General features: G+C 41.3%; 2 protein-coding genes across 5 annotated transcripts; one reads left to right on the forward strand and one right to left on the reverse strand.

The window, feature by feature from the left end:
• On the reverse strand, positions 1-16,112 carry slc2a11a (solute carrier family 2 member 11a). Of its 4 annotated transcripts, none has more exons than XM_029775839.1 (13): positions 16,023-16,112; positions 15,085-15,155; positions 11,013-11,111; positions 10,623-10,783; positions 9,349-9,473; positions 8,942-9,071; positions 8,581-8,729; positions 8,153-8,340; positions 6,360-6,470; positions 5,850-5,951; positions 2,495-2,570; positions 2,022-2,149; positions 1-1,166 (listed from the first exon to the last, which is right to left on the reverse strand). In XM_029775839.1, the coding sequence occupies exons 1-13, from the start codon at positions 16,048-16,050 to the stop codon at positions 948-950; spliced, it is 1,587 nt and encodes a 528-aa protein (XP_029631699.1). In that variant the 5' UTR covers positions 16,051-16,112; the 3' UTR covers positions 1-947. The 4 variants fall into 4 exon arrangements, with proteins under 4 accessions (XP_029631699.1, XP_029631701.1, XP_029631700.1 ...); XM_029775841.1 differs by lacking the exon at positions 16,023-16,112 and adding an exon at positions 15,280-15,363; XM_029775840.1 differs by lacking the exons at positions 15,085-15,155; positions 16,023-16,112 and adding an exon at positions 11,921-12,099.
• On the forward strand, positions 14,640-26,752 carry LOC115208075 (protransforming growth factor alpha-like). Its single transcript, XM_029775842.1, has 6 exons — positions 14,640-15,148; positions 19,236-19,391; positions 22,417-22,531; positions 23,315-23,464; positions 23,696-23,805; positions 25,219-26,752. The coding sequence occupies exons 1-6, from the start codon at positions 15,106-15,108 to the stop codon at positions 25,224-25,226; spliced, it is 582 nt and encodes a 193-aa protein (XP_029631702.1). The 5' UTR covers positions 14,640-15,105; the 3' UTR covers positions 25,227-26,752.
• The last annotated feature ends 255 nt before the right edge of the window (positions 26,753-27,007 follow it).

A 27,007-nucleotide genomic window follows, 5' to 3' on the forward strand; every position in this document is an offset into this window, starting at 1 on the left:
TACTTTCCGAAGGCACTGTATTTCACATAGATACATTACATGGTCTTATTTGTTTATGATCACAATCTATTCCAAACAATGAAATATATGACATACTGTTCAAAACAAGTTGATTATTTGATAATATAGTTTGATCTGAGATGATCTATAAATACAGTATAATACTCTCAACATACAGTAGCTTAGATACCTTTGGTTTTACCTTGTTACAATATCATCCACCATATCTGTATGATAACCCTATGACACATGTAACAGCAGTTGAAATGTGCATTTGACTTGGACAGCAAAAATAAACAAATGATCCAAATTTGATTTGAATATACTTTCTTCATTTTCATCACAAGGCAATATGTGATTGATATGGCATAAACAGGCTCACAGTGATTTGATAAATATTGGTCCTAAAAATAAAAAATAACTTCACTGATCAGTGTATATGGAATTCACCATTAAAGATTTATGTGTATTACATTCACCCTTTCAAGATATGGGACCCAGAACATTGCATTTTCTTCTGTACTGGTAGACTAAAAGTGCACACTACTTGATGCCAAAGGCACATTATTAAAATGAACAACTTTCAAAGTAAAGACAGTCCATCCCTTAACACCCCTCTGTACATAAGGCTTTCACTCAAGCCACTCAATAGTACATAATTACATATTATAACTGTAATGGGATCTCTGTGCTCAAAACAATAATTATTCTCTCCAAGAGTTTATTGCCGAAAATTGACTTACTGTACTTTCATTTTAATGAAAGGGAATACACCATCTTTGAATGCTTTTTTCAAACCCAAGACGATGGAAAACCTGGTTTCCAGTGGGAAAAAGGTATTCTGACCTCAATTGGATCTCCTGGTTAATTAAGGTTAATTAATTAACCTTAAATAGTACTGTGGTCAATAGTAGAGGTCGTAGGTCATAGGTAGGAGAGCAGTAGGCCTACAGGGCAGTGGAGTGGCAGACCTCTCCCAGCTGATACTGTGCCTGAGGGGCTGGTAGACCCTGCTTGTCCTGGCCCCTATAGTTGAGTTTGTGGAACTCGTTGGCGATGGCTGAGAGGGTCTTCCCTTTGGTCTCTGGCAGAACCAGGCCCACGTACAGAGCAGACAGGAAACAGACAGCAGCGAATGGGACAAAGCAGAACTCACCCAGCTCACTCTGCAGAGAGAGAGAACAACAAAAACGTGTCAGTGTGTGTGTTTGAATGTGTGTGTGTGGGGGGGGGGGGGGTCGTTCCACCAATTAGTTGCCTTTTGAGTATTGGAACTTGATGATTTTTTTTAAAATTTCATCTAATTTTAACCTTTTGTCATAAAGAGCACATGTTCAACTTAATAAAAACATGTTTACCCCATCTCAAGAGATTCAGTTAAAAAATGACTATAGTAAGTGCCTACTAAAGTAACAGGGTTGACCGTAACAGGGTTGACCGTAACAGGGTTGACGACTTCATCTTAAATCATACATAAATCCCCATGTGACAGGGGGGCTGGAAGCTTGTTGTGTGCAACAGAGAGGGGCAATTGAATGCAAGCTTCACCCAAATGTTTATATAGTTAAAACATTTATATCTTGTCTATTGTATTTATTGTTAACAGGGTTGATTTATAGATTTTTCCATGTGGTCTATTTGAAGCATCACTTATTTGATATAACAAGCTTTTAAAATGCAATATTTTTGCACAATTTCTACTTATATCAAAGTGACGCAAAAGGCACTCGTTTAGTAGAATGACCCTGTTGGTGTGTGTGCGTTTTTATTTAATTAACCTTTATTTAACTAGGCAAGTCAGTTAAAAACAAATTCTTATTTACAATGACGACCTACCCCAGCCAAACCCTAACGACGCTGGGCCAATTGTGCGCCGCCCTAAGGGACTCCCAATCACTGCCGGTTGTGATAAAGCCTGGAATCGAACTAGGGTCTGTAGTGATGCCTCTAGCACTGAGATGCAGTGCCTTAGACCGCTGCGCCACTCAGGAGCCGTGTGTGTGTGTGTGTTTTTCACTCACCACCAGGAACGGAAAGATCATCCCCATAATGAAAAGGTTGATCCACATCATTGAGCCAGCTATCATGTAGGCTGCTGGACGGGCAGTCTGGCTAAAGATCTCTGTAGGGAGGACCCCTGTCACTCCAGCTGTAGGCAAAGATACACACAGACCGTACCCAATGCCGTCACCCTACTGTAGATCATTTCCCATGAACATTCAATTATGAGATGAGTGTACTTTATTAATCCCCAAGGAAAAATACATTTGTCATCCTTACAGCCATAGTTGAAATGAAATTATATCACACTTTATTTGGACAGACCCTTATATATGATCTACAGATGCTCAAACTATCAACTGCGTGTAGGATAAAATACTTAAATGCCAATGTAATTCCCTTCAATATGAGCTAGTATTTCTAACTGACTGGTCTAATAATATTAACGCTAAATATTAATATTTAAGCTATTGAAAGGAAGAGACTGGCTCACCTGGGCCCATGCCAAAGCTGAGTATATAGGTGAAGATACAGGCCATACTCAAGTAAGGCATCCACTCCACCTTGTGCTGTTACAGTAAAACAAAGAACTTAGTTATCAAGTCAAAAATATATGATTTAGCAAGTTTTTAAAATTTATTTCACCTTTATTTAACCAGGTAGGCTAGTTGAGAACAAGTTGTCATTTACAATTGCGACCTGGCCAAGATAAAGATAAGCAATTTGACACATACAACAACACATACAACACAGAGTTACACATGGAATACACAAACATACAGTCAATAATACAGTAGAAAAAGTCTATATGCAGTGTGTGCAAATTATGTAGGATAAGGGAGGTAAAGGCAATAAATAGGCCATGGTGGCGAAGTAATTACAATATAACAATTAATCACTGGAATGGTAGATGTGCAGAAGATGAATGTGCAAGTAGAGATACTGGGGTGCAAAGGAGCAAGATAAATAAATAAATAAATACAGTATGGGGATGAGGTAGTTGGATGGGCTATTTACAGATGGGCTATGTACAGGTGCAGTGATCTGTGAGCTGCTCTGACAGCTGGTGCTTAAAGCTAGTGAGGGAGATATGAGTCTCCAGCTTCAGTGATTTTTGAAATTCGTTCCAGTCATTGGCAGCAGAGAACTGGAAGGAAAGGCAGCCAAAGGAAGAATTGGCTTTGGGGGTGACCAGCGAGATATACATGCTGGAGCGCGTGCTACGGGTGGGTGCTGCTATGGTGACCAGTGAGCTGAGATAAGGCGGGGCTTTACCTAGCAGAGACTTGTAGATGACCTGGAGCCAGTGGGTTTGGCGGAGAGTATGAAGCGAGGGCCAGCCAACGAGAGAGTACAGGTCGCAGAGGTGGGTAGTATATGGGGCTTTGGTGACAAAACGGATGGCACTGTGATAGACTGCATCCAATTTGTTGAGTAGAGTGTTGGAGGCTATTTTGTAAATGACATCGCCGAAGTCGAGGATCGGTAGGATGGTCAGTTCTACGAGGGTATGTTTGGCAGCATGAGTGAAGGATGCTTTGTTGCGAAATAGGAAGCCGATTCTAGATTTCATTTTGGATTGGAGATGCTTAATTTGAGTCTGGAAGGAGAGTTTACAGTAAAACCTGACACCTAGGTATTTGTCCACCTATTCTATGTCAGAACCGTCCAGAGTAGTGATGCTGGACGGGCGGTCAGGTGCGGGCAGCGATCGGTTGAAGAGCATGCATTTAGTTTTACTTGCATTTAAGAGCAGTTGGAGGCTACGGAAGGAGAGTTGTATGGCATTGAAGCTCATCTGGAGGTTAGTTAACACAGTGTCCAAAGAAGGGCCAGAGGTATACAGAATGGTGTCGTCTGCGTAGAGGTGGATCAGAGAATCACCAGCAGCAAGAGCGACATCATTGATGTATACAGAGAAGAGAGTCGGCCTGAGAATTGAACCCTGTGGCACACCCATAGACTGCCAGAGGTCCGGACAACAGGCCCTCCGATTTGACACACTGAACTCTATCAGAGAAGTAGTTGGTGAACCAGGCGAGGCAATCATTTGAGAAACCAAGGCTGTTGAGTCTGCCGATAAGAATGTGGTGATTGACAGAGTCGAAAGCCTTGGCCAGGTCAATGAATACGGCTGCACAGTAATGTCTCTTGTTGATGGAGGTTATGATATCGTTTAGGACTTTGAGCGTGGCTGAGGTGCACCCATGACCAGCTCTGATACTAGATTGCATAGCGGAGAAGGTACGGTGGGATTCGAAATGGTCGGTAATCTGTTTGTTAACTTGGCTTTCAAAGACCTTAGAAAGGCAGGGTAGGATAGATATAGGTCTGTGGCAGTTTGGGTCTAGATTGTCTCCCCCTTTGAAGAGGGGGATGGCCATGGCAACTTTCCAATCTTTGGGAATCTCAGACGATACGAAAGAGAGGTTGAACAGGCTAGTAATATGGGTTGCAACAATTTCGGCAGATAATTTTAGAAAGAGAGGGTCCAGATTGTCTAGCCCGGCTGATTTGTAGGGGGTCCAGATTTTGCATCTCTTTCAGAACATCAGCTATCTGGATTTGGGTGAAGGAGAAATGGGGGAGGCTTGGGCGAGTTGCTGTGGGGGGTGCAGGGCTGCTGATCGGGGTAGGGGTAGCCAGGTGGAAAGCATGGCCAGACGTAGAAAAATGGTTATTGAAATTCTCAATTATAGTGGATTTATCGGTGGTGACAGTGTTTCCTAGACTCAGTGCAGTGGGCAGCTGGGAGGGGCTGCTCTTATTCTCCATGGACTTTACAGTGTCCCAGAACTTTTTTGAGTTTGTGCTACAGGATGCAAATTTCTGCTTGAAAAAGCTAGCCTTAGCTTTCCTAACTGCCTGTGTATATTGGTTCCTAACTTCCCTGAAAAGTTGCATATCACGGGGACTATTCGATGCTAATGCAGAACGCCAAGTTAAAAAATATATATAAAAAAGAAAGTAATTTTCCTGACAACTCAGTTCTATCTTGCTGAATCAATATCAGTAAAATTGAAAAGATCGGACTTTCTTGCAGACCAAAGGCTGAGGTAATCACTGGTCCAAAAAGAATTGAGCTAAATCAATGTTAATTCAAATCAGCACCACATAATACCACTGATTGAGTGGGCTTTTTAAGAGTGCCCTGACGCCTTACAGATGTAGAATCTTAATTGAGACAGTTTTCTACAGCAGGGAAATAATCCTGCAGCAAGAGGAAATGTGAATTATGATGTGGATTATCATTTTTTGTAGGGGTTGATACATTTTTCATTAGGGCAAATCAAGTCTGACATTTGAAAGTGGAAATTACAAACTTTAGAAGCCTTTTGAAACCTTGAATACACTACAAGTTTGCATTTTCTGCTGTGCAGGAAAATTCTCAGCAACAAGAGTGATCAAATTAAGATCGTACAACTGTACCTGACTATACCTATCCAACCACCCGCTGCACCTACACATGCAAAGCACAAAGTAGAATTACCCCTCCTAGTGGATAGAGTGATGTGTTGTCACAACACGAAGAGGAATAAACAACAGTGGGTTCAAAAGGGTATGTTTACTTTTCTGACTGGTACACAGCAACCCAAGCATGACTGTAACGCAGATGAACCAAGTCAGACTGCTATCCTTCCATTAGGATGAGTACGTACGCCCTTCAGAAGTAATAGAGTCCCAAAGGTCAATAAAACCAATGAAATTAGAGACTGGGACATGACTAGGACATGGCATTTCAGCCACGTATCTCCATCATCTAGTTTCAGATCACCTTTTGATTTCCACTCGCACTTTTATTTTCTTACATTGACAGGGGAAGAGGATGACATAAGAAGATAGAATACCTCAAAGCACAGAGCTATGGTGAAGACAATGGCCCAGACTGTCATTAAAACGTAGCCTCCCATCAAAAGAATCTTCCTGCCCTGTCGCTCAATCAGCAGGTTCTGAGGAGGATGCAAACATTACAATGTAAATTCAAATCATATAATTGTCAGCCCTGAGGTTAGCCATAGACGCAAAAGAGAGGTGTTTCATCTTCTATTACGTCTCTGGTTACACTGAGGTGAGCATTTGTTTTTAGCCTTGTGTGAAAATACATTCTAATCCAAACATAACGCCTAGAAAAGCACTTTAACAGCTCTCAGAATGCAGGAACAATTTTGAAATGTAACTTTTCTTACAGAGCAACTTTTTCAAAGGTCTGGATTAAGGATTTAACGAGAGAGAGAGAGAGAGAGAGAGAGAGAGAGAGAGCGAGCGAGAGAGCGAGAGAGAGAGAGAACAATCCCTACTTGCCTCTGGGGTGGTTAGTTAGTTACACAACAGCCACATTATTACTCAGGAATACTCACACATATTATACAGGCTGTGAATTCACATGTACCAGTGCATATGGTGATATACTGGATCATATCCGGAGAGATCCCGGACTCTTTAAACACATAGTACGCATAGAAGTAGATCTGTTGGAGTGAAAAAGAGAACATCACATACACTGTACATACAGTAAGCGTACTGACAGAGCACAGTGGCTGCTGTTTCAGTTATGATGATTTTTTGAATGAAACGATACTTTTTCTATCGTTTTTCATAAAAAAGAGTCCCGTCCTTATCGTGTACTGACAGAGTACTGACAGACTGACGGAGCATTTCAAATCATTACATCAAATGACCAAATTGAAATTGTGTTGTTGATAAGCTGATTCAGCCGCAAAGCATTTAGCATATTACTGCTCTAATACCCAGTCAGCTCTCTCCCTAAGGCTTCCAGCTGCCAGCCCCCTGGTCTAAATAATCCCCTGAAGAAAGGTACTGTAATTACACAGTCATCAGTTAGGGACTGTGAGACGTAGCGTGAAGGCAACTAAGAGACTGCAGCAGCACTATTAACTTGGCATGGCCTTGGACTGACTACACCTCTTCATTAAACCCTATCTGAAATACAAACAACCTGCTCTCTTTCAAATAATTGTTTGGTGTCTCACATTGGGATTCGCTGGATAAGCAAATCACTACAGAAGGTCCACTCTCACGATGTTTGTCGCAGACAGACAGGTTGCGTAGCGAATGAGGAGAGACCCTACTCATTATAAGTTGTCACGGCCCCGCCCTCTGGTCATTCTCACTCTCTAAGCTCTCCTCAGCACGACTTCATCCCTGTCTCCCTGCTTAACTGTTCTCCAATGAACCGTGAGCTTTACGCTGCCGAACGTAGGACCTCAGCTTCAAGGCTCTAGTTTTGAGTACTGTCCAAAAGTAAAGTTTTTGCTTTGAGTAGAATTCATGCTTCACCTTTTTCTACTCGCTCCAAGTCTTCGGTGGTAGCTAGCGTCACACGCCTAGCTACTGCAGGTAGCCTACTGGTTAGAGCGTTGGGCCAGTAACCGAAAGGTTGCTGGATCGAGTCCCCGAGATGCTCACTAACCCACAAAAGACGCACACTGCTCTCTGTCCTTTGCGCTGGCACACCCCTTATCCCGCGAATACCAATGTGAGACACCCCACTCTTATCAGAGAACTGGCGTTACGGAAGTAACCTTAAGTTATGTACTCCTCCCTAACTCTCGCAGCATTACAACTGTAAAGTACAACCACATGTCATCATCACCAGCATGCATTTTTAACAAGGAAATGTAAACCCGTCGACACACAGTATGAAATATTGATAGCTGATATCACATTTCTAATCAAGTTTGCTGTGAGAAGGAGGGGTCAGGAACACTGTGGCCAAAATTGTATCTGAGCTGGGTATGTTCTACTGTCAGAACAATGGTGTTCTTTAGAGGTAGGTAACTTTGATCCTAGAGAGAGAGAGAGTTCTCAGTCAGAAACCCCAGGACCAGAGAGAACCAAAACCCTGCTTACTCAAAACCAAACATCTGAGAAACCCAATAACTGTGGGGAGAAACCATGCTTACAATAACAATAAGAAGTCTACTGGCAGGAGTCTGCTTCTTACATCATTTGTAAGAGGGTAAATTAATAATAAAAGGACATTGCGTCATCATTCACCACAGATATTATTTGTGATTTTATGCGACACATGTGGCCTACTTAATACACTACTACTAACTGAAAAATACAGTTATTTAAAATTCTACGTTTTAGTTCTAAGTTCTTATTTCCGAGTTTTGTAGTAACTCACGGAGTCGTTGCCACAGAGCTGCATGGCGCTGCTGAGAGTGATGATAGAGATCACCTGCCAGCGCACATTACGGTCAGCGAACAGCTCCCAGGGTCTGCTGGGCCTCAGGCCTTTAGCCTCAGCCTGCTCCTGGAGGATCTCATCCAACTCTGATCTCTGGACCTCACAGCCACGCAGACGCCTCAGAGCTAACACACGCACACACAGACACATACACGTGGACGGGCAAAATGGATTTTGGAAATACAAATGATGGCAAAGTACACAGACACATATATAAGATTTAAACACTACCCATCCCTGTTGACGCAGAGGCGGCACAATGAACATCAAAATAACCTGCTCATGCTTTTACTGTATATCTCTTTAACTCGCATACAAGAGGAACAGAACAACGTGGACCATGGTTTGGCTCTCCTCCTACCTACCATTGATACAGGCTTCCTTGTCCCCCCGGTCTATGAGGAGGTATCGAGGGCTTTCTGGGAACCAGGGGAGAGTGAGGAGCTGGATGAGGCCTGGGATGGCATTACTGGCCAGTAGGTATTGCCAACAGGGCTCACTGCCCAAGATCTCCCTGGAAACATATGACACCATCAAATGAAATACTGACTTAATTAAAACAAAGTTTACATCTGCAATTATTTCCCCAAACAAATCACACAATCCATTGTAGTGCTAGATTTATGTGTAAGTAACACTAAATTGCAGGCTGATTTGGTAGCCTCTGAATGCCCTGCTTGGATGTTTGTCTTTGTTTTATGTGTCGGTGTATTGTATGTGTCCTACCTGAGGCCCACGACCTGTCCTAACACCACTCCAAACGCTGTGAAGATAGCTGACGACAGGGAAGCAGCCCCTCGCAGGTGCTTGGGAGCACTCTCACCAAAATACATGGGTTGCACATTCATACTGATCCCTGTGAAAGGAGTAGATCATTTCTCTACTGTCTGTGGTTTCAGTTTCTTGCATCAAACATAAGACAAACAGCTGTACAATTACAGTATTATCTATATCTACAATGTACATGTCATTGACATTTAAAGACCTAAGACAGCAACAAACATACAACCAGTATTACACGTTCTTTCTCTATACACAATGTACAAGCAATGCAGTCAGTTGCACAATGAGCATGGATTGATGACATGAGAACCCCCATTTGAGAACCCTCTGGTTGAATATACAGTAGATACCAGCATTGATTCCAACCAGGACCCTCGAGATGATGATCATCTCAAAAGACTTGGCAGCTCTGCTGGTCAACGCTAGGAGTGAACTCAGCATCAAGAAGATATTATTCAACAGCATAGTCTTCTTCCTGTGGGAGCAACACAAGGGGGTTAGAGTAGAATATAGTGGAGTAGTGTAGAGTAGAGTCGAATTTAATAGAATAGAATAGAGTGGAGACGAGTAGAATTTAGTAGAATATTGTAGAGTAGAATTTAGTAGAGTACAGTAGAGCAGAATAGAGTAGAGTGGAGACAAGTAGAGTAGAATAGAGTAGAGTAGAATAGAGTAGAGTGGAGACAAGTAGAGTAGAATAGAGTAGAGTAGAATAAAGTAGAGTGGAGACAAGTAGAGTAGAATAGAGTGGAGATGAGTAGAGTGGAGACGAGAAGAATAGAGTGAAGACAAGTAGAGTAGAATTTAGTAGATTAGTGGAGTGTACAGTAAAGTAGAATATAGTAGAGCAGTGTAGAGTATAGTACAATTTAATAGAGTAGTGTAGAGTAGAATTTAGTAGTGTAGTGTATAATAGAATAGAGTGGAGACAAGTAGAGTAGAGTTGAGTGGAGGTGAGTATAGTAGAATAGAGTGGAGATTAATAGAGTAGAATGGAGATGAATAAAGTAGTGGAGACTAGTAGAGTAGAATAGAGTGGAGATGAATAGAGTAGTGGAGATGAATAAAGTAGAGTGGAGACTAGTAGAGTAGAATATAGTGGAGACGAGTAAATCCAAGTAAATCTTGAGTATCAATTAACTTATACTTTAGTAATGATGTTATAATTACATTTATGCAAATACTACTCTCTGTCCAGATATCATATATGCCCTGGCGCCAGCCTGCAAGGTTCAGTGTGCTCTTTCAGCCTTGAGAAACATAAACACCACCACATTGTTCATTGACTGACTCCACTGTGAAGAGAAAACATAAAGTAGCCTTGCTGTCTTCAGCGATACTGTGTCTATGCTCTCTTTGATGCAACCCCCTTTTACATCTGACCCATAAACAGATGACAATTTGCTCATCAGTCACTAAACATTTCTCTTTGAGACATATCACTGATAGATCCCTGGTAATATTGAATTGTAAAGCACATAGTAAGCTTTTCAGTGAGGGCCATATACCAAGATTAGCGCACATCCTTGTGTCAATATCTGACATTGACATTGCCTTGACATTGATGACATTACCTTCCAAAGGTTATGATCATGGATCCAGATATACAGCAATACATTATTACCGTCCAAAAGTTATGCTCATGGGTCCAGCTATAAGAGCTCCGGCCAGCCCCCCCAGGGAGTAGATGGACACAATGCAAGTCCAGACCAGAGTGACCTGGTAGTTCTTCAGCTGCACGTCCCAGCGCTCCCGAAATGTCTCGTTAACAAAGTTCTGAATGAACTGAAAGGAAAGGTCAAGTGTGATCAAATACACTCACGTGAGCATGTGCGCACACACACACACACACACACACACACACACACACACACAGATTGTATTTGTTTAATTGGATCCCCATTAGCTTTAGAAGAAGCAGCAGATACTCTTCCTGGGGTCCAAAAACACACACACACAGGCACGTAGACACACAGACACACACACACACACAGGTGTGTCAAAATAACCTTACTATGGTGGGTGCGTTCATTATGGCAAGGTTGTAGCCATACTGAAGAGTGCCTCCAATGGCACATGACGTCACCATTAACATCAAGTTTAGATCATTGCCCTGTCAGTACAAACAAGTATTAATAAAAAAGAAACAGCAATGATAGGTTGTTCACTTTAATAAATATTGGAGATGTACAATAGTGCAAAGTACTTAGCCACAGAGTATTGATTTACATAAGAGAATTAGGAGAAACACTGTGTTACGCCCCCAGTCCTATGTTTTCAGGTACTATTCGAAAAGTATGCAATGGGAACAACTGTGCACGAAAATAAGAACATGCCAATAGTCAGAATAGTCTGACTAACTGGATAAATGTCAATAAACAAAAAAACACGTACACATATTACATTTTTCTAATGCATTTCTGTGACTATCATTATTTTCACATGGGGAAAAAAGTGCATTTTGCTAAAATAAGTTTAACGCGACACCAAACTAAATTACACGGTCCATAAAAACAAATATAGCCTATTACGAAATAAAACCAAAATGACTGTACCTTCTTATCCACTCCAACATGAGACATGACGAGTCGAAAATTATATTTTGTATTTTTAAGTAAAAATATAACAGCAGACCTATTCAAATCTTTGCAAAATCCTTGAATCATACAGGTTGCCAGGACGCAGAGCGCAGGACTGTGGACATCACCGAACTCCCCAACCAACTGAAATACTGTATAAGTACAGTATCCACTCCCCCTGCACGTGTGTGTGTCACGTTTCGTGTGATACCCAACTCCTGTTATGTTAAGGGAATGTTTAACCATTATATGAAATGTCAAGTTTATGTATAACGTTGACCTTAATGTGGGTGTTATCCTACTGTAGGTCTCATGCAATACGTTGTTATTCTCTATACAATACCTCAGATATGGAATATGGATCGCCTCCCACTGGGCAGAGACGTAAATTCAACATGTACTCCACGCTGGTTCAACTGACGTGGAAAAAACATTGAATCAACCAGTGTGTGCCCAGTGGGCTGTTGCCTCAGATCAAATACGTAATGGCACTAGGCTATTCACCTGTCACCTCGCTCGAGTCATTTACCTATACTGTGGAATTTGTCTCATATCGTTCTCACAACATTGCAACATCATAAGTCTACAAAATGTTTGTATAGCAGTTTATTATTATATGCAACGTCTGTGCAGAATATCTGCCCAGTCTTTCTGGAAATCAACTTTCAGGCCGTGTAGCGACAACGAACATTACAGGTGCGTGCAGCTTGCTTGCTCTCGTCCAGTCGCCAACGTCCGATAACGTCATGCTGTCTGTCGATTTACAAATGCTGGACCATGTCTGGAGTCATGCTCAAACCAGACCGATAGCCTATACTCTCATTACGGGGCTGCATCTTTACTTCAAACGCACGTTCTTGCGCAAATGTCCAATTGACATCAATTTATGACATGTTGACGCTTGTGTAGCCTGTACGTCACCAAATGGAATTGAGGCATATACTATCATCATTCGTCATTGGCTACCATGATCAGCCTCTTCAAATGTCGCTGTCTAGCCAGCAGATGGTGCTGAATTGTAAGCCTATAAATCACTCCATAGGTTGAGTCTTCAATACAATACTTCCAAGACACAACACAGTTGTAAAATACTAGGGTGGGTTGCACCAACATGAATTAACTCTTAAACTGTGTTAAATCAAGGTTTATCTATTAATCATGTTGCACAAAACTTTAAATCTAGTATGAAATTACTCCTAGTTAGATGTAAGCCTTCATCTAATTTTAAGTTTAATTTTCACTATCATTTTTTTGTGGTCACTCTTGGCCACTATAGTGTACTATTTATTCTTGCCTGCCTTGAACACATTCAACTTTTAATTGATTAGCCCATCATGGACTGAATGGGTTTTTAGCTGTTCTCTCATTAACTTCCTGGTGGTAAATTAAATGTACACTTTATATACAAAAGTATGTGGACACCCCAGCCACACCCATTGCTGACAGGTGCATAAAATCGAGCAAAAGAGAACCATTGCGCTCTCCCAAAAGCTTGGCTCGTGCGTAAAAGCCACACATTTAGAAAAATGAAGAGTTATAATGGGTTTGCTGTCAAAAATATGTTGCATAAAATGTAGTTTTTTTTACTGCATCAGGGATAGCGTACACAGACGTTTCGGCTTTACAGCCTTCTTCAGTCTACACACACAGCCATGCAATCTCCATAGACAAACACTGGAAGTAGAATGGCCTTACTGAAGAGCTCAGTGACTTTCAATGTGGCACTGTCATAGGATGCCACCTTTCCAACAAGTCAGTTCATCAAATGTTTGCCCTGTTAGAGCTGCCCCGGTCAACTATAAGTGCTGTTATTGTGAAGTGGAAACGTCTAGGAGCAACAATGGCTCAGTCGTGAAGTGGTAGGCCACACAAGCTCTCAGAACAGGACCACCGAGTGCTGAAGCACGTAGCGCATAAAAATGGTCTGACCTTGGTTGCAACACTCACTACCGAGTTCCAATCTACCTTTGGAAGCAACGTCAGCACAATAATTATTCGTCTGGAGATGAAATGGGTTTCCATGGCCGAGCAGCCGCACACAAGCCTAAGATCACCACGAGCAATGCCAAGCGTCGGCTGGAGTGGTGTAAAGCTCAACGCCATTGGACTCTGAGCCATGAAAACATGTTCTCTGGAGTGATGAATCATGCTTCACCATCTGGCAGTCCGACGGATGAATCTGGGTTTGGCGGATGCCAGGAGAATGCTACCTGCCCCAATGCATAGTGCCAACTGTTAAGTTTGGTGGAAGAGGAATAATGGGTCGGGCTAGGCCACTTAGTTCCAGTGAAGGGAAGTCTTAATGCTACAGCATACAATGGTATTCTAGACGATTCTGTGATTCCAAATTTGTGGCAACAGTTTGGAGAAGGCCCTTTCCTGTTCCAGCATGACAATGCCCCGTGCACAAAGCAAGGTCCATACAGAAACGGTTTGTCGAGATCGGTGTGGAAGAACTTGACTGGCCTGCACAGAGCCCTGACCTCAACCCCATCAAACACCTTTGGGATGAATTGGAACTCTGGCTGCAAGCCAGGCCTAATCGCCCAATATCAGAGCAAACTCTTGCTCTTGTGGCTGAAGGGAAGCACATTTCCACCTCAATTTTCCAACATGTAGTGGAATTCCTTCCCAGAAGAGAGGAGGCTGTTATAGCAGCAAAGGGGGAACAACTCCATATAATTGCCCATGATTTTGGAATGCGATGATTTTGGAATGAGATCCATGGGTGTTGTTGGATCAACATAAAGGGAGTGATTGCTCATCATCCTTTTATGTTTTATGCTGATTTGTGAAACTGTAATTGCCCTAGGCAGGCATAATCAGGCCTACAAAATTGAGCAATATGAAGTATGCATGAATTCTGGATAGTCCATCAGTACACCCACATATGGGTGCACTAGACCTAGGCTATACAGGCACTGCTCATATGAAAGCCACCACAAATTGAAATATGAAAGCTGGTAACTTGAAGATTGAGTTATCATAATGAAATTCCTGTGATGAGAGTAATTCTACAACATTCCCTAAAAACAAGCTATTTTAGGCAACTAGAAGTGAGCAATATTGATTTCTCTCTCCCTCCCTCCTCAGGGGAAACCATTGAAAGGATTATGTGTGAGAGCGTTTATTTAGACTGTGGAGGAGAGTGGAATTGTTTAGCGCTTGGACTAAACTTATCCGTTTAAACTGAAGAGAAATTAATCGAAACAACGTATTTGAAGACTTGTTACGTTAAATTAATGATATATCAGACAAGGAAACTCATCTTGCACATGGCACTGGAAATTAATCAAGTTGCGGAATAGCGACGCACTTGCATTTTTTTGCGAAATTTCTGAAGACTGTCAGTAGCCTATAGCCTAAGATACGCGGAAGGAGTTTTGTGATGGAAGAAGGATTTACTTTATTTTATACAAACACATTTCTCTCTCCTGACTGACCTATGCGAGCATATACAAATGTTTATAGACTTGAGCAAAGAACACTAGCATTTCGGAGGATTACCTTGACAAACATACAACCTTCATGATGAATCGGGCATTCTGGGATGTGATCTTTCTCATTACTGGTGAGTTCTATGAAGAAGAAAAAACAAACACAGTTGGTAAAATATTTGAAAGACTACAAGCGAAGTGGCAGAAAGTGGGAATGATTGTAAAATGTTGTATGGGGGGGTTAGTGAATTGGAATAGGCTATACCAGAAGGGGAAATGTCATTATGTCCTAATAGGGTTTGCGTCTGTGGACCTTTCTTCTTATAAATTAAGCCGCAACCAGGGGACCCACGCGGGCCTCAGTGACTAAGGTTTCCATGAAAAAGCGCGGGAAAACGAATCATTGAATTATAGAATGTAATCAGTAACCTCAATTTCCCCAATTTATCACATTTTAAAGAAGAGCATTATTTTAGTGAGCATCAGAAAGGTGAAAGCTGAGAACCCCAGGACTATAGGCTAGCCTACCCTACTCTTACGCAGGAAGTCCGGTTTACAGTTTTGATTGTATATGACTCCAATTTGTGAATTATAACCATTGTCAGGCTGCTCAGTGATATTTCTATGAGAAACAAAGATGGTACCAATGAGCCACCATTGATGTTTTATGTAGCGTGCGTATGCTGCCAGTGCAGACCTATTCATAGATTTCTAATGGCCTCATCCTTTTAGCAGGTGATACTTGACCCTCTTACTGTTATTGGCTGGTCAGTCACTTTATGCGTCCCAAATGGTACCCTATTCCCTTGATCACGATTTACAGTTCCATTACATTATGCCTAAGTCATTGGTCTTCTGTACAGGGAGTTTTGCTAAGAGCCCCGACGCTTAATCGAAACATTAACACGCGTCACTTGCAGTATGGTTTTGGAAGCATAAGGACCCTTTCCTTTCATATCAGCGAGAAGTAATAATATATATTTTTTAAAAGGTTAAATTGATACACACCTTGAATAGGGTTAGGGTAGTGTGCCATATCTCCATGTCACAGCGTTTGTTTACGGAAGACAAGAGGCAATCACCTGTGCTATCAAGCATCCGGCAAACACCTGTGTGTAAGCTTAACTCGGGAAGTGTAGGTCAAGTGTAGTTTTGTCGGGTGGCGGCACCCAGGACCGAGTTTGAGAAACCCTGTCCTGCAATGTGCACATCTTTTGACCAGGGCTCGTAGGTCTCTGGGGTAAATCCATTTGAATTCAGACACTGTTTGACAGCATTCCTTTTGATTTAAACAAAACCTTCCATACATGTTTGCCCACGGAAGAAGTGGTCAGAAAGCTACTTTTTGGACCTGAATGCCAAAACATTCAATAGATAAAGGTGTTCAAAGTTGACCCATTATGCCTACCCCACCATACCCTGAAACATCCACGTCTTCATCACTGGAAAAGATTAACGGTTGAGTTTGATAACTTACAAAAGCTTACATTTAAAATCTTACAAACAGTGTTGTCAAACTATTTTATTATTTATTGAGAAAAAAAGGTTCACATATGTTGCAGCTTAGACCATATTTCACAACATCTGAGGTTTTTGTGTTGTGCCCGCCATCGGTTGAGACACAACATGCTCTTGAATACAGTGTGGGTGTCATTTCAATCATAAAAAATTGATTTCCCTTAAGATCACTGCAATTTAGCTGCTACTTCATTGAAATGTAATTATAACTTCTAATTACTACCACAAAGATGGCTGCCGGTCCACCCGCCGTCGAATGTCAACTTAAATTGTCATGTCTATTCTATCTATATTTCTATGATTTCGATACGTTTTCTATGGAGGATTGACAGTTTGAATTTAAAACAACACATATTCCCATTCAAGTCAATATTCTCTGATGTGTGGACCTCCAAATATTTCAATTTTATTCCCATTTTAGTACATTTATCAGCCACAACATGACACTGACCCTGTATTCAAGAGCATGTTGTGTCTCAAACGATAGCCAGCACAACACAAAAACCATAGATGATGTAAAATAGGGTCTAAGATACAACATATGTGAATATGAAAAACATCTGAGTTTAGGCGTTTTTAAATAAAACTTTTTTTTAAAAGAAAGTACATTTTCACAGAAATGATAAAATACATTGACAACCCTGTTTGCAAGCTTTTAAATGATATCAATCACAACCATTTTATATTTTCCAGTGATGAAGACATGGATGTCTCAGGGTATGGTGGGGTATGCAACATGGGTGAACTTTGAGCACCTTCTATCTCCTTGAATGTTTTCGCATTCATGTTCAAAAAGTCACTTTCTGAGCACTTCTACAATGGGAAAATATGTATGGAAGGTTTCGTTCAAATCGAAAGGGGTGCTGTCAAAAAGTGATTCAATTCAAATTGACCTTACCCTCTTGTCAAAAGTAGTGCACTATGCACAGAATAGGGTGCCATTTGTGACGCAGCCTGCCTTGACACAGCATTCATCCACCGTCTCTCTCTCTGGGCTTTGTACCTTGTCACACTCAGAGTCCTTAGCAACATCAGGGACGTCACTCATTGACTGGCTGATGAAATGCTCAGTGGTTCTCATCTCCTTCATAACCACCTGACACTGATTAACCTGTGTTATATGAGCAGTGTGTTTTCAACCATTATTTGAATTGAACTGGAGAATGAAGCTCTAATTTGATACTCAGCACTTTCATTGTCATTGTCTGATATCTCCACATCACTGAATCTCGTCTCTCATTGGCTGCCTTTCAGAATTCTAATTGTGTGATGGCTCTCCGGGATCTGTCTATATTAAGACTATCCCAGCTTAGTCCCATTACAGACCCATTGTAGTGTGTCCATCCTTTCATCCCATTGTCATTCTTGAAATACGCAACACAAGCTGGTAAGAGGAAATCCAAACATCATGACAAATGGGAAAGTTGTGTGTGAGTTATGAGTACAGCACATGCCTCAGGATTCAACCCTCAATGGGCCCAATGCAACAGAAAAAGGGAAAGTGGCTAATTAAGGCCAAGAACTAGAAATAAGATATAACACCATTTCAGTGCAATATTTGGTTAAGATCTCCTGGCAAGAGGCAAAAGCCCTCGCACAGAAGAGTCAGGTGGACACCCTATGCTCCCAAGGGGGCCAAGAGGTTTAAGTTAAGTAAGTCTGATATGTTAACATATAGTGATTTGGCAACGGAAAACAAAAATCTGTGTTCTTAGGTAGTACCTTCATTTCAGTCAGTTTCTCTCTACTGAATAGGACTCTGGTTGATCAGTGGGGACATCATTAATATTGGGATCCATGAGTTGGGAAATGAGTTCTATTTTAAGAGCAACAAGTCATTTGTAGACAGCTTGTTTCTCTGATTCAGTCAACTAAGTCACTTTGGACGAGAGCTGTTAGGTACCCCCCAAAAATGTAATAATTATACTGAACAAAAATATAAATGCAACATGTAAAGTGTTGGTCCCATGTTTCATGAGATAAAATAAAAAATCTCATACATTTTCCATATGCACAAAAACCTTATTTCTCTCAAATGTTGTGTACACATTTGTTTACATCCCTTTTAGTGAGCATTTCTCCTTTGCCAAGATAATCCATTCATCTGACAGGTGTGGCATATCAAGAAGCTGATTAAGCGGCATGATCATTACACAGGTGCACCTTGTGCTGGGGACAGTAAAATGCCACTCTAAAATGTGCAGTTTTGTCACACAACACAATGCCACAGATGTCTCAAGTTTTGAGGGGGCGTGCAATTGGCATGCTGACTGCAGGAATGTCCACCAGAGGTGTTGCCAGAGAATGTTATGTTAATTTCTCTACTCTAAGCCACCTCCAACGTCGTTTTAGATGGAACCCATGTATTTGATACTATTCCACTCCAGCCATTACAACAAGCCTGTCCTCCCTAATTAAGGTGCCACCAACCGCCTATGCATTAGACATGGCAAAATGTATAGAATTGCAAGGAAATTAGCTTTAAAACTGCAATATTTTCTCTGCACCATTGACAAAACTCGTAGAATTGCAGGGGGGATGTTCCCCAATACAATACTGGAAGGGGGTGCCTGAGTGGAAAAGTTTAGGAACCCCAGGCCTAGTGGGATCTTCTGCAATGTCCCAACAGTTTCTTTATCTGATCATGATTTAAAATCAGTACCGATTTGTATCCCTAAGCATTTCATCTGTTTCTTTTAACAGGGTCCCTGTTTACCTATGGAACCGGACAGGATAATTCTACTATTGCTACTAATTCTACTACGACCACCACCCCTCCTGTGACTACTACCACTGTAAACATTATGATCTTTTCTACCACTACCAGCACCATTACTACAACCAACCTCCCAGTTAAAAGTAAGTGTGTGTGTGTTCGTGTGTGTATGTGTGTCTCTTCAGGTGACTGACAGTCTAAATATGAATGCCTCTACAAAACCTCTCTACAGGGTGCCCCAGAGAATCTTTCACCTCTTCAGACTCATTGACTGGTGCCAAAGTTAATTCAAGGCTTCTCTAGTGAAGAGTCAGATGGCTACATAAAATGCCTTACAAAAGTGGACACATACAGACATTGTGCTGCACATGAATGAATTAGTCAAATTTTTATATGAATCTAGTCCTCTGTTTGGATAGAAAGTAGCCAGTGTGGCAGACGTCAAACAACGCTAAAATAAAAATCCTGTAGCTTCATTCCCAGGCGACCACCTATCACATTTCAGTCATTATCTGTGAGTCACCACAAAATCCAGAAATGCCCTAATGGCATTTTGACCATAGGGGGCCATTTGGGATGCTGCCAGAGGGGCTGAGGAGTAGCTGGGGCAGATACCTAAGGGGAGAACAGAGAGCTTTTTACAGGCTCTGAAAGAGGGAGAGGAGAAGGGACAATGCATGTAGGCTGGAATCCAACCGGCCATTTACCAATGGAATGGAGTGTGTGACGGTCGGCTGTAATGCAACCGTCCATCTCTCTGTTCATCCTCCCTCTCTCTCTCTTACTCACTCCCTCTTTCTCTGAATGTCACATTGTGGCATCTGTTTTGGCTGCCTGAGAAAAGATACTCAAACTTTTGTTTGGGCCAGTCCAGTTGGAATTTGGAACTCATTGTAGAGTTGATGAGTAAGAAATTCATCCAGACTCTGTCATTTGGTTACTGTGTACCTCCTGAGTCTTGACCCCTTCAGCTCATTCCAATGTTCATTTATTTCAGGAGATTCATTCTGTTATTCCAGCATCGTTTGTCCATAATAAATCACGTTTGATTGGATGTAAAGGAAAGAGGCAGGAGAGGGATGGGGGGGGCTGTGTCTGAAAAGGTTACAAGCTGTCAAATCCTTGCCTCCTCTGTCCTTATTTCCTGAAGTCCTCTCAAAGCTCAATGGAGGAGAGGTCTGAAGAAGGGACCTTTTTGATCTTCTCCTCAAATGCACTTTGAGAGTAATTCAGAAATTAAAGGAGGAAGCAAGGATTTGACGGGTATCTTTTCAGACAAAGCCCTGGAATGAAAAGGGTGAGGATTTTACTCCTTGGCTTCAGGGATGTGCTTTCTCCAGACATCTAATGGGTTTGATGATGGACAGACTTGTTGTTTGCTGTGTCGTGGCACTGGGGATTTGATTGGGGTTTAACTTGTCCCTTTGCATGCGACACATCTTAATGCATGGTTGTCCCTCGGAGGGCCTTGTCCCTGACATTAGCCATGACAAAACCCAAGTCACTCAGAGGTAACAAAAGAAGTACAGTGCCTTCAGAAAGTATTCATTCCCCTTGACTTATTCCATATTTTGTTGTGTTACAGCCTGAATTCAAAATGGGTGAGAAACATGTATTTAATCCATCTACACACATTACCCAATAATGACAAAGTGAAAATAGGTTTTTCGAAAGTGTTGATAATTTATTGAAAATGAAATACCAAAATAACGTATTTACATAAGTATTCACACCCCTGAGTCAATACATGTTAGAATCACCTTTGGAAGCATTACAGCTGAGTCTTTGTGGGTAAGTCTCTAGGAGTATTGCACATCTGGATTGTACAATATTTGCCCATTTATTTTATTTTGAATTCTTAAAGCTCTGTCAAATTGGTTGATCATTGCTAGACGACCATTTTCAAGTCTTGCCATAGGTTTTCAAGCAGATTTAAGTCAAAACTGTAACTCGGCCACTCAGGAACATTCAGTGTCTTGATAATCAACTCCAGTGTCGATTTGACCTTGTGTTTTAGGGTATTGTCCTGCTGAAAGGTGAATTCATCTCTGTGTCTGGTAGAAAGCAGACTGAAACAGGTTTTCCTCTAGGATTTTGCCTGTCTTTAGCTCTTTGAAGTTTTTTTATTTATCCTGAAACCCCCCCCCCCCCCCCCCACTAGTCCTTAACGATTACAAGCATACCCATAACATGATGCAGCCACCACTATGCTTGAAAATATGGAGAGTGGTACTCAGTAATGTGTTGTATTGGATTTTCCCCAAATATTACTTTTTGTCCTGAATACAAAGTGTTAATTGCTTTGTCAATTTATCTTTGTATTACTTTAGTGCCTTGTTGCAAACTGGATGCATGTTTTGGAATATTTTTTATTCTGTACTTCCTTCTTTTCACTCTGTCAATTAAGTTAGCATTGTGGAGTAACTACAATGTTGTTGATCCATCCTCAGTTTTCTCCTATTACAACCGTTAAACTCTGTAACTGTTTTAAAGTCACTATTGGCATCATGGTGAAATCCCTGAGCGGTTTCCTTCCCCTCCGGCAACTGAGTTAGGAAGGACGCCTACATTTTTGTTGTGACTGGGTGTTTTGATACACCATCCAAAGTATAATTAATAACTTCACCATGCTCAGAGGGATAGTCAATGTTTGCTTTTTACCCATCAACCAATAGGTGCCCTTTGCAAAGCATTGGAAAACCTCCCTGGTCTTTGTGGTTGAATCTGTGTTTGAAATTCACTGCTCGACTGAGGGATCTCACAGATAATTGTATGTGTGGGGTACAGGGCTGAGGTAGTCAAAAATCATGTTAAACACTATTATTGCACACAGAGTGAGTCCATGCAACTTTATTATGTGACTTGGTAAGAACATTTTTACTCCTGAACTTATTTAGGCCTGCCATAACAAAGGGGTTGAATACTTACTGACTCAAGCTTTTCAGTTTATTAAATGAATTTGTAAAAATGTCTAAAACATAATTCTACTTTGACATTATGGGGTATTGTCTGTAGGCCAGTGACAAATGTAATCAATTTTAAATTCAGGCTGTAAGACAACAAAATGTGGAAAAAGTCAAGGGTGTGAATACTTTCTGAATCCCTGTAAGTTTCCTCTGCCTCAGGGCCTTGAAAAATGTCCATATGTATCTCCTGTCTCTGACTCAGAGTTTGTGGCAGCAGCTGTTCGATCACACTTCGATGACTGTCCTGACTCGCACAGCCACTTCTGTTTCCATGGCACCTGTCGTTTCCTGATTCTGGAGGAGACGCCTGCATGTGTGTAAGTTCAACTTCCTGTCCTGTGGTGCAGAAAATGCAAGGATCTCTCTCTCTCTCGTCCCACAGTCGTCATTATTTCAATATCCAATGAATCATTGTGTAACTCTGTCTGTATGGGAAATTGTTATTCGATAGTCATGAACTTGTGACCTGTCCTTGCTGGTGTGCAGTCACAACATTGCATATGTCCTAATTATTCTATTTTGAGTGGTCCGTCTCCAGTTATTAGGAGTTATCGAGGGTAACCCACCCAGTTCTAATGTCTGTGACTGACGGTTGAACAGCTCTTTCACACTCCTCAGAACAATATGTGTTTAGGATCGGTTCCTGCCAGTGCTCTGTTTGTACACGGATTCGCTGCAGTTCATAGAGCTGGTCTAAGCATGATGCAAATTGCACTGGCTTATGGAATTAGAGAGCGGCAGTTCACTTCTATCTGACTGAGCAGAGTAGAGAACTCCTTCCATGATTAGGGTATTTGACCTAAACCCTTTACTAAATAGCTTTTTAGTAGTGAATCCTTGAGACCCTTTTTTTGGCATGTTCATAATACGAAGGGTATTGTGTGGTTGTTTATCTGATGCAGAATAGTTTTGCAGACTGAACTTCACTACTACCTAATATTTCTAAAACTTAGGCCTACTAATTCTACTTCAACAATATATTTATAGATGTTATTTATTGCTGTGGTCTCTCCATTCCAAATGGAGTCTGTGAATTTGTCAAACACCCATGAAGGATCAAGTCCATGTCTGATGTCCTTTCTCCTTTCCATGTTGGACAGGTGTCACCAAGGCTTTGTAGGGATGCGATGCGAGCACGCCGACCTGCTAGCCGTGGTGGCCACCAATCACAGGCAACAGACAGTTGCCACGGCGCTAGTGCTGTGTGTGATTGGCTGTGTCTTGACGATGCTGCTCTGTACACTTTTACAGTAAGTACATCATGTTATATCTTGATTCTGGTCAATTGGAAGAACACAAGTGAACAGAAATGTCACCATGACACTGCCCGTTCACTGAACCTACATACTTGATTGGGTATGCTGCCCATGCTACCATGAGTTTGTTCATAAAGTAAGATTAAACCCTGCAGTTATACTGATAGTCTTTATAGAGGTTAATGAATGTGTTGACCTGTAATTGAAACATGTCCTCTCTCCCAGTTGCTGGTGGAGGCGGGACGGTTTGGGGCGGAGGCACAGACTCCACTGTGCCCCAGAGAAACCAGGCAGTAGGCTGAAGGGCCGAGGTCCCTGCTGTCACTCTGAAAGTGGTACAGACTTCCTTTTTAACTTTTGCCTAGTTTGTCTACATTTCACATTCCAAACTATCATCAAGTTTGAAATTGGAAACTACAGGGGTGTATTCATTACATCTTGCAATGGAAACCAAAAGGAAGCAAGCGGAACGAAATGGTAGGGACCTACCTGAATTTGTCCAACAGAAACTCTCGTTTTTGTTGCAAAAATTTTTCTGTTTGGAGTACACTGTTTTGCAACAGAAACGGTACAAAGAATACACCCCAGGGGTTCTAATTATGATAATCGGTAAGGGGTATTTTTGTAATCGACTGGAGAAGGTAGCTATGAGCCCTTAAGGTAGGTTTAATGGCCTACTGTGTCCTAGCTGCTGAAGCATACTGAAGCTTTTCGCTGTGCCTTTAGGACCCATCTGGTTTGATCGTGACGTTATTAGAGGCTCATGCTGTCAGACCTAATGTATAGGAACCATTGAGGTGTTGCTGACACTGTTGTAGCTAATTGATGTTTCCTGTCCTTGACATCCATTGACATGTAGATCTCACTTGGGGAGCTACTCTAGCTCTTCTAAAGGGTTATGAGAACACTACGCTGAGATCATAAAGACAGCAAAATACAGTCTTGACCATATCAGAACAGGGTTCTCTTTAGATCTATTAGTTACAGTGAATCTTTTCAAAGATATGCTTACTACTGTACTCGACCTCACCCTATATGAACTTTGAATGTTCTTGACTCGTGTTTTTTGGGAAGTGCACATTAATAACATGATCACACCCAGACCGCAATGTCAATCAAATAATAAAGTACTTTCCTCGATAGATACTGTAGTTAGATGCTTGAAAGACTCAGTAAATACAGTGTTCTCTCTTAACCAGCAGTGGCATGCTATGGGTCTATCCGATGCTTATGCAAACCCAGGACCAATATTTCCTTAACTTCTGCCCCCTCGTGTAAGTTTCATATATCATGTAGAAATGTAGACTTCTTCTGAAACATAATTTTAGATTATTAGCTACTTTTCTGATTTAATTTAATGACTTTTTCTGTTTATACTTTGTCCACTGTCAGATCACGTCCCTTATTCAGAAGGTACCATTGGAGCTGTGTTTTGTTGTCAATCCTATTTTAGATGTTCTAGACTATAGACTCTAGCTCTGTTTGGTGGGATAGTGTTTTTTTTGTAGTCCTGATCTGAGGTTATACATACAATTGTTGGAAACTGATCTCTCGTTTTAAAAGAGGGATCAGACAATTGTCATGGAATCATGCCCAGACCTTATGTGCATTGAGTAGAACGTAGAGTGACTTTGAGCTTGACTTCCAAGTCTCCATACCACATTGTCATCATGGAAGTTTCTTCGAAATGGGTTGTTTTCATTTCCTTATTTTCTGAAACTTTTTTTTATCTTATCATTTCCCCTCAGTGGTTTGAGAGAGAAAACGCTGCTTGGAACGCCAGGGATTTTCACGATGGGCTGCCTTCTCTTCCCATCTGTCCATTCGACCCTAATGCCTGCTGGGACTACTATGGACTACACACAAGATGGCATCAGACACCCTGGCTAATAACATCCTCACAAGACTGAAAGGGGTATCTTTATTACCAGACCAAGGGAAGTTGAATGTTATATTTGATGTCATATTCTCCACAGACCGGGATTTACAGAACCTCAGCACACTTGGAATACTGTGATCTCACTACTGTTTTAATGCATGGAGAGAAGAGAGGGAAACTGACCTGTCAGAAACACGGAACCCTCCCGAAGATCTCTCTGGAACCTGACGTGAGGAGATCCCATCAGTGTGACATAATGACTGTAATAATAATGATGCCAAGGACATGGTCGGGAACATACAGCCCATGCTGGACATAACTAGACAAAATACTTGCAGTCCTCTGAGGATTTTGGAGCAGGAGAGCAACTATTTATTTCAGATTTGGATTTGAGGGATAACTTTGTTTAATTCACTTGAACTCAGAGGAACTCAACATTCTCTCTCTTTATCACTTTACTTTTAAAAATCTACACAAGCTAAACACTATATAATAATCCAAATTTAAAGCACACAGAGATTTTTAAGGTGGGGCAAGAGTGTTTAAGTTTCTGTTTTTCAGCAAGGGATATTGACATGCCTCACCTGACAAAAATGGGAGAGTCCCAGTAGCAATATCTTTTTTAACCCCACTGTGGATTAAGGACCAATGGTGGGACTTGGACATAGTAATGGGAGAGATTTTGTTTGGATTAAATACATGCAAAAGAGTAGATTTTAAGAGGACTGTGAAGCATCCAAGGCATTGCCAACCTATAGTCCGTAGTAACTTGTAAAACAAGTAATATACCACCATAAATTAGTATTCCTGATGAGTCTTGCATTGCCATTGCACCTCAGATGTAGTGTTTGTTGTTTCTGTCCATTCCTGCACAAAACCTGCATTACATTTAGGTTTCTAAGTGAGTGATGCACAGACTTTGTTGTGTTCTAACACTTTTATGCACATGCATGCAGTGTTGGGGGTAAAGCGTTACAAAAGTAACGTGCAAGGTAATCAGATTATTTTATGAGTAATGGAGTTAAGTAATGTTACTTTTTCAAACTGGGTAATATTATGATTTTGTCAAACTCGTGCGTTACTTTCAGAATCATCTCTCTACTGGGCGCGTGTTTCCATGATCCGATCTCGACTCGTTTCCTCATTTAGTTCTCGAACAGGCGGAGAAATCATGACAGCTGCTGTCCATATAAATGTATAGAGGGCGCACATCTGATCTTTGCCATTGATCTCTTCCTTCTAGTGACAAGTGTGCCCTTTATACATCTCTATGGGTCCATGTACCCGACGTGTGGTCTATAACCAAAACTGGCGGCTTGAGAGAAAGATTTTGAATGAAAAGATAGGAAATGTGTACAGATATTTGGCTTACAATGCATTCGGAAAGTATTCAGACCCCTTAACTTTTTCTACATTTTGTTATGTTACAGCCTTATTCTAAAATTCATTTAAATTGTTTTTTTCCCTCATCAGTCTACACACAATACCCATAATGACAAAGCAAAAACAGGCTTTAAGAAATGTTCAATATTTTATTACAAATAAACAACTGAAATATGACATTTACATAAGTATTCAGACCCTTTACTCAGTACTTTGTTGAAGCACCTTTGGCAGCGATTACAGCCTCAAGTCTTATTGGGTATGACTACAAGCTT

The sequence above is a fragment of the Salmo trutta genome, chromosome 14, assembly GCF_901001165.1.
Source record: "Salmo trutta chromosome 14, fSalTru1.1, whole genome shotgun sequence".
Lineage (NCBI taxonomy): Eukaryota > Metazoa > Chordata > Actinopteri > Salmoniformes > Salmonidae > Salmo > Salmo trutta.

Coding starts and splice junctions, on each gene's coding strand:
- slc2a11a (XM_029775838.1), bottom strand. CDS start 11,664: ATGATTCAAGGATTTTGCAAAGATTTGAATAGGTCTGCTGTTATATTT. Junction 11,112..11,553: donor ATGTTGGAGTGGATAAGAAG/GTACAGTCATTT, acceptor TTGTACTGACAG/GGCAATGATCTAAACTTGAT. Junction 1,167..2,021: donor TGATCTTTCCGTTCCTGGTG/GTGAGTGAAAAA, acceptor CTCTCTCTGCAG/AGTGAGCTGGGTGAGTTCTG.
- LOC115208075 (XM_029775842.1), top strand. CDS start 15,106: ATGATGAATCGGGCATTCTGGGATGTGATCTTTCTCATTACTG. Junction 15,149..19,235: donor TGTGATCTTTCTCATTACTG/GTGAGTTCTATG, acceptor TTCTTTTAACAG/GGTCCCTGTTTACCTATGGA. Junction 22,532..23,314: donor GAGGAGACGCCTGCATGTGT/GTAAGTTCAACT, acceptor CATGTTGGACAG/GTGTCACCAAGGCTTTGTAG.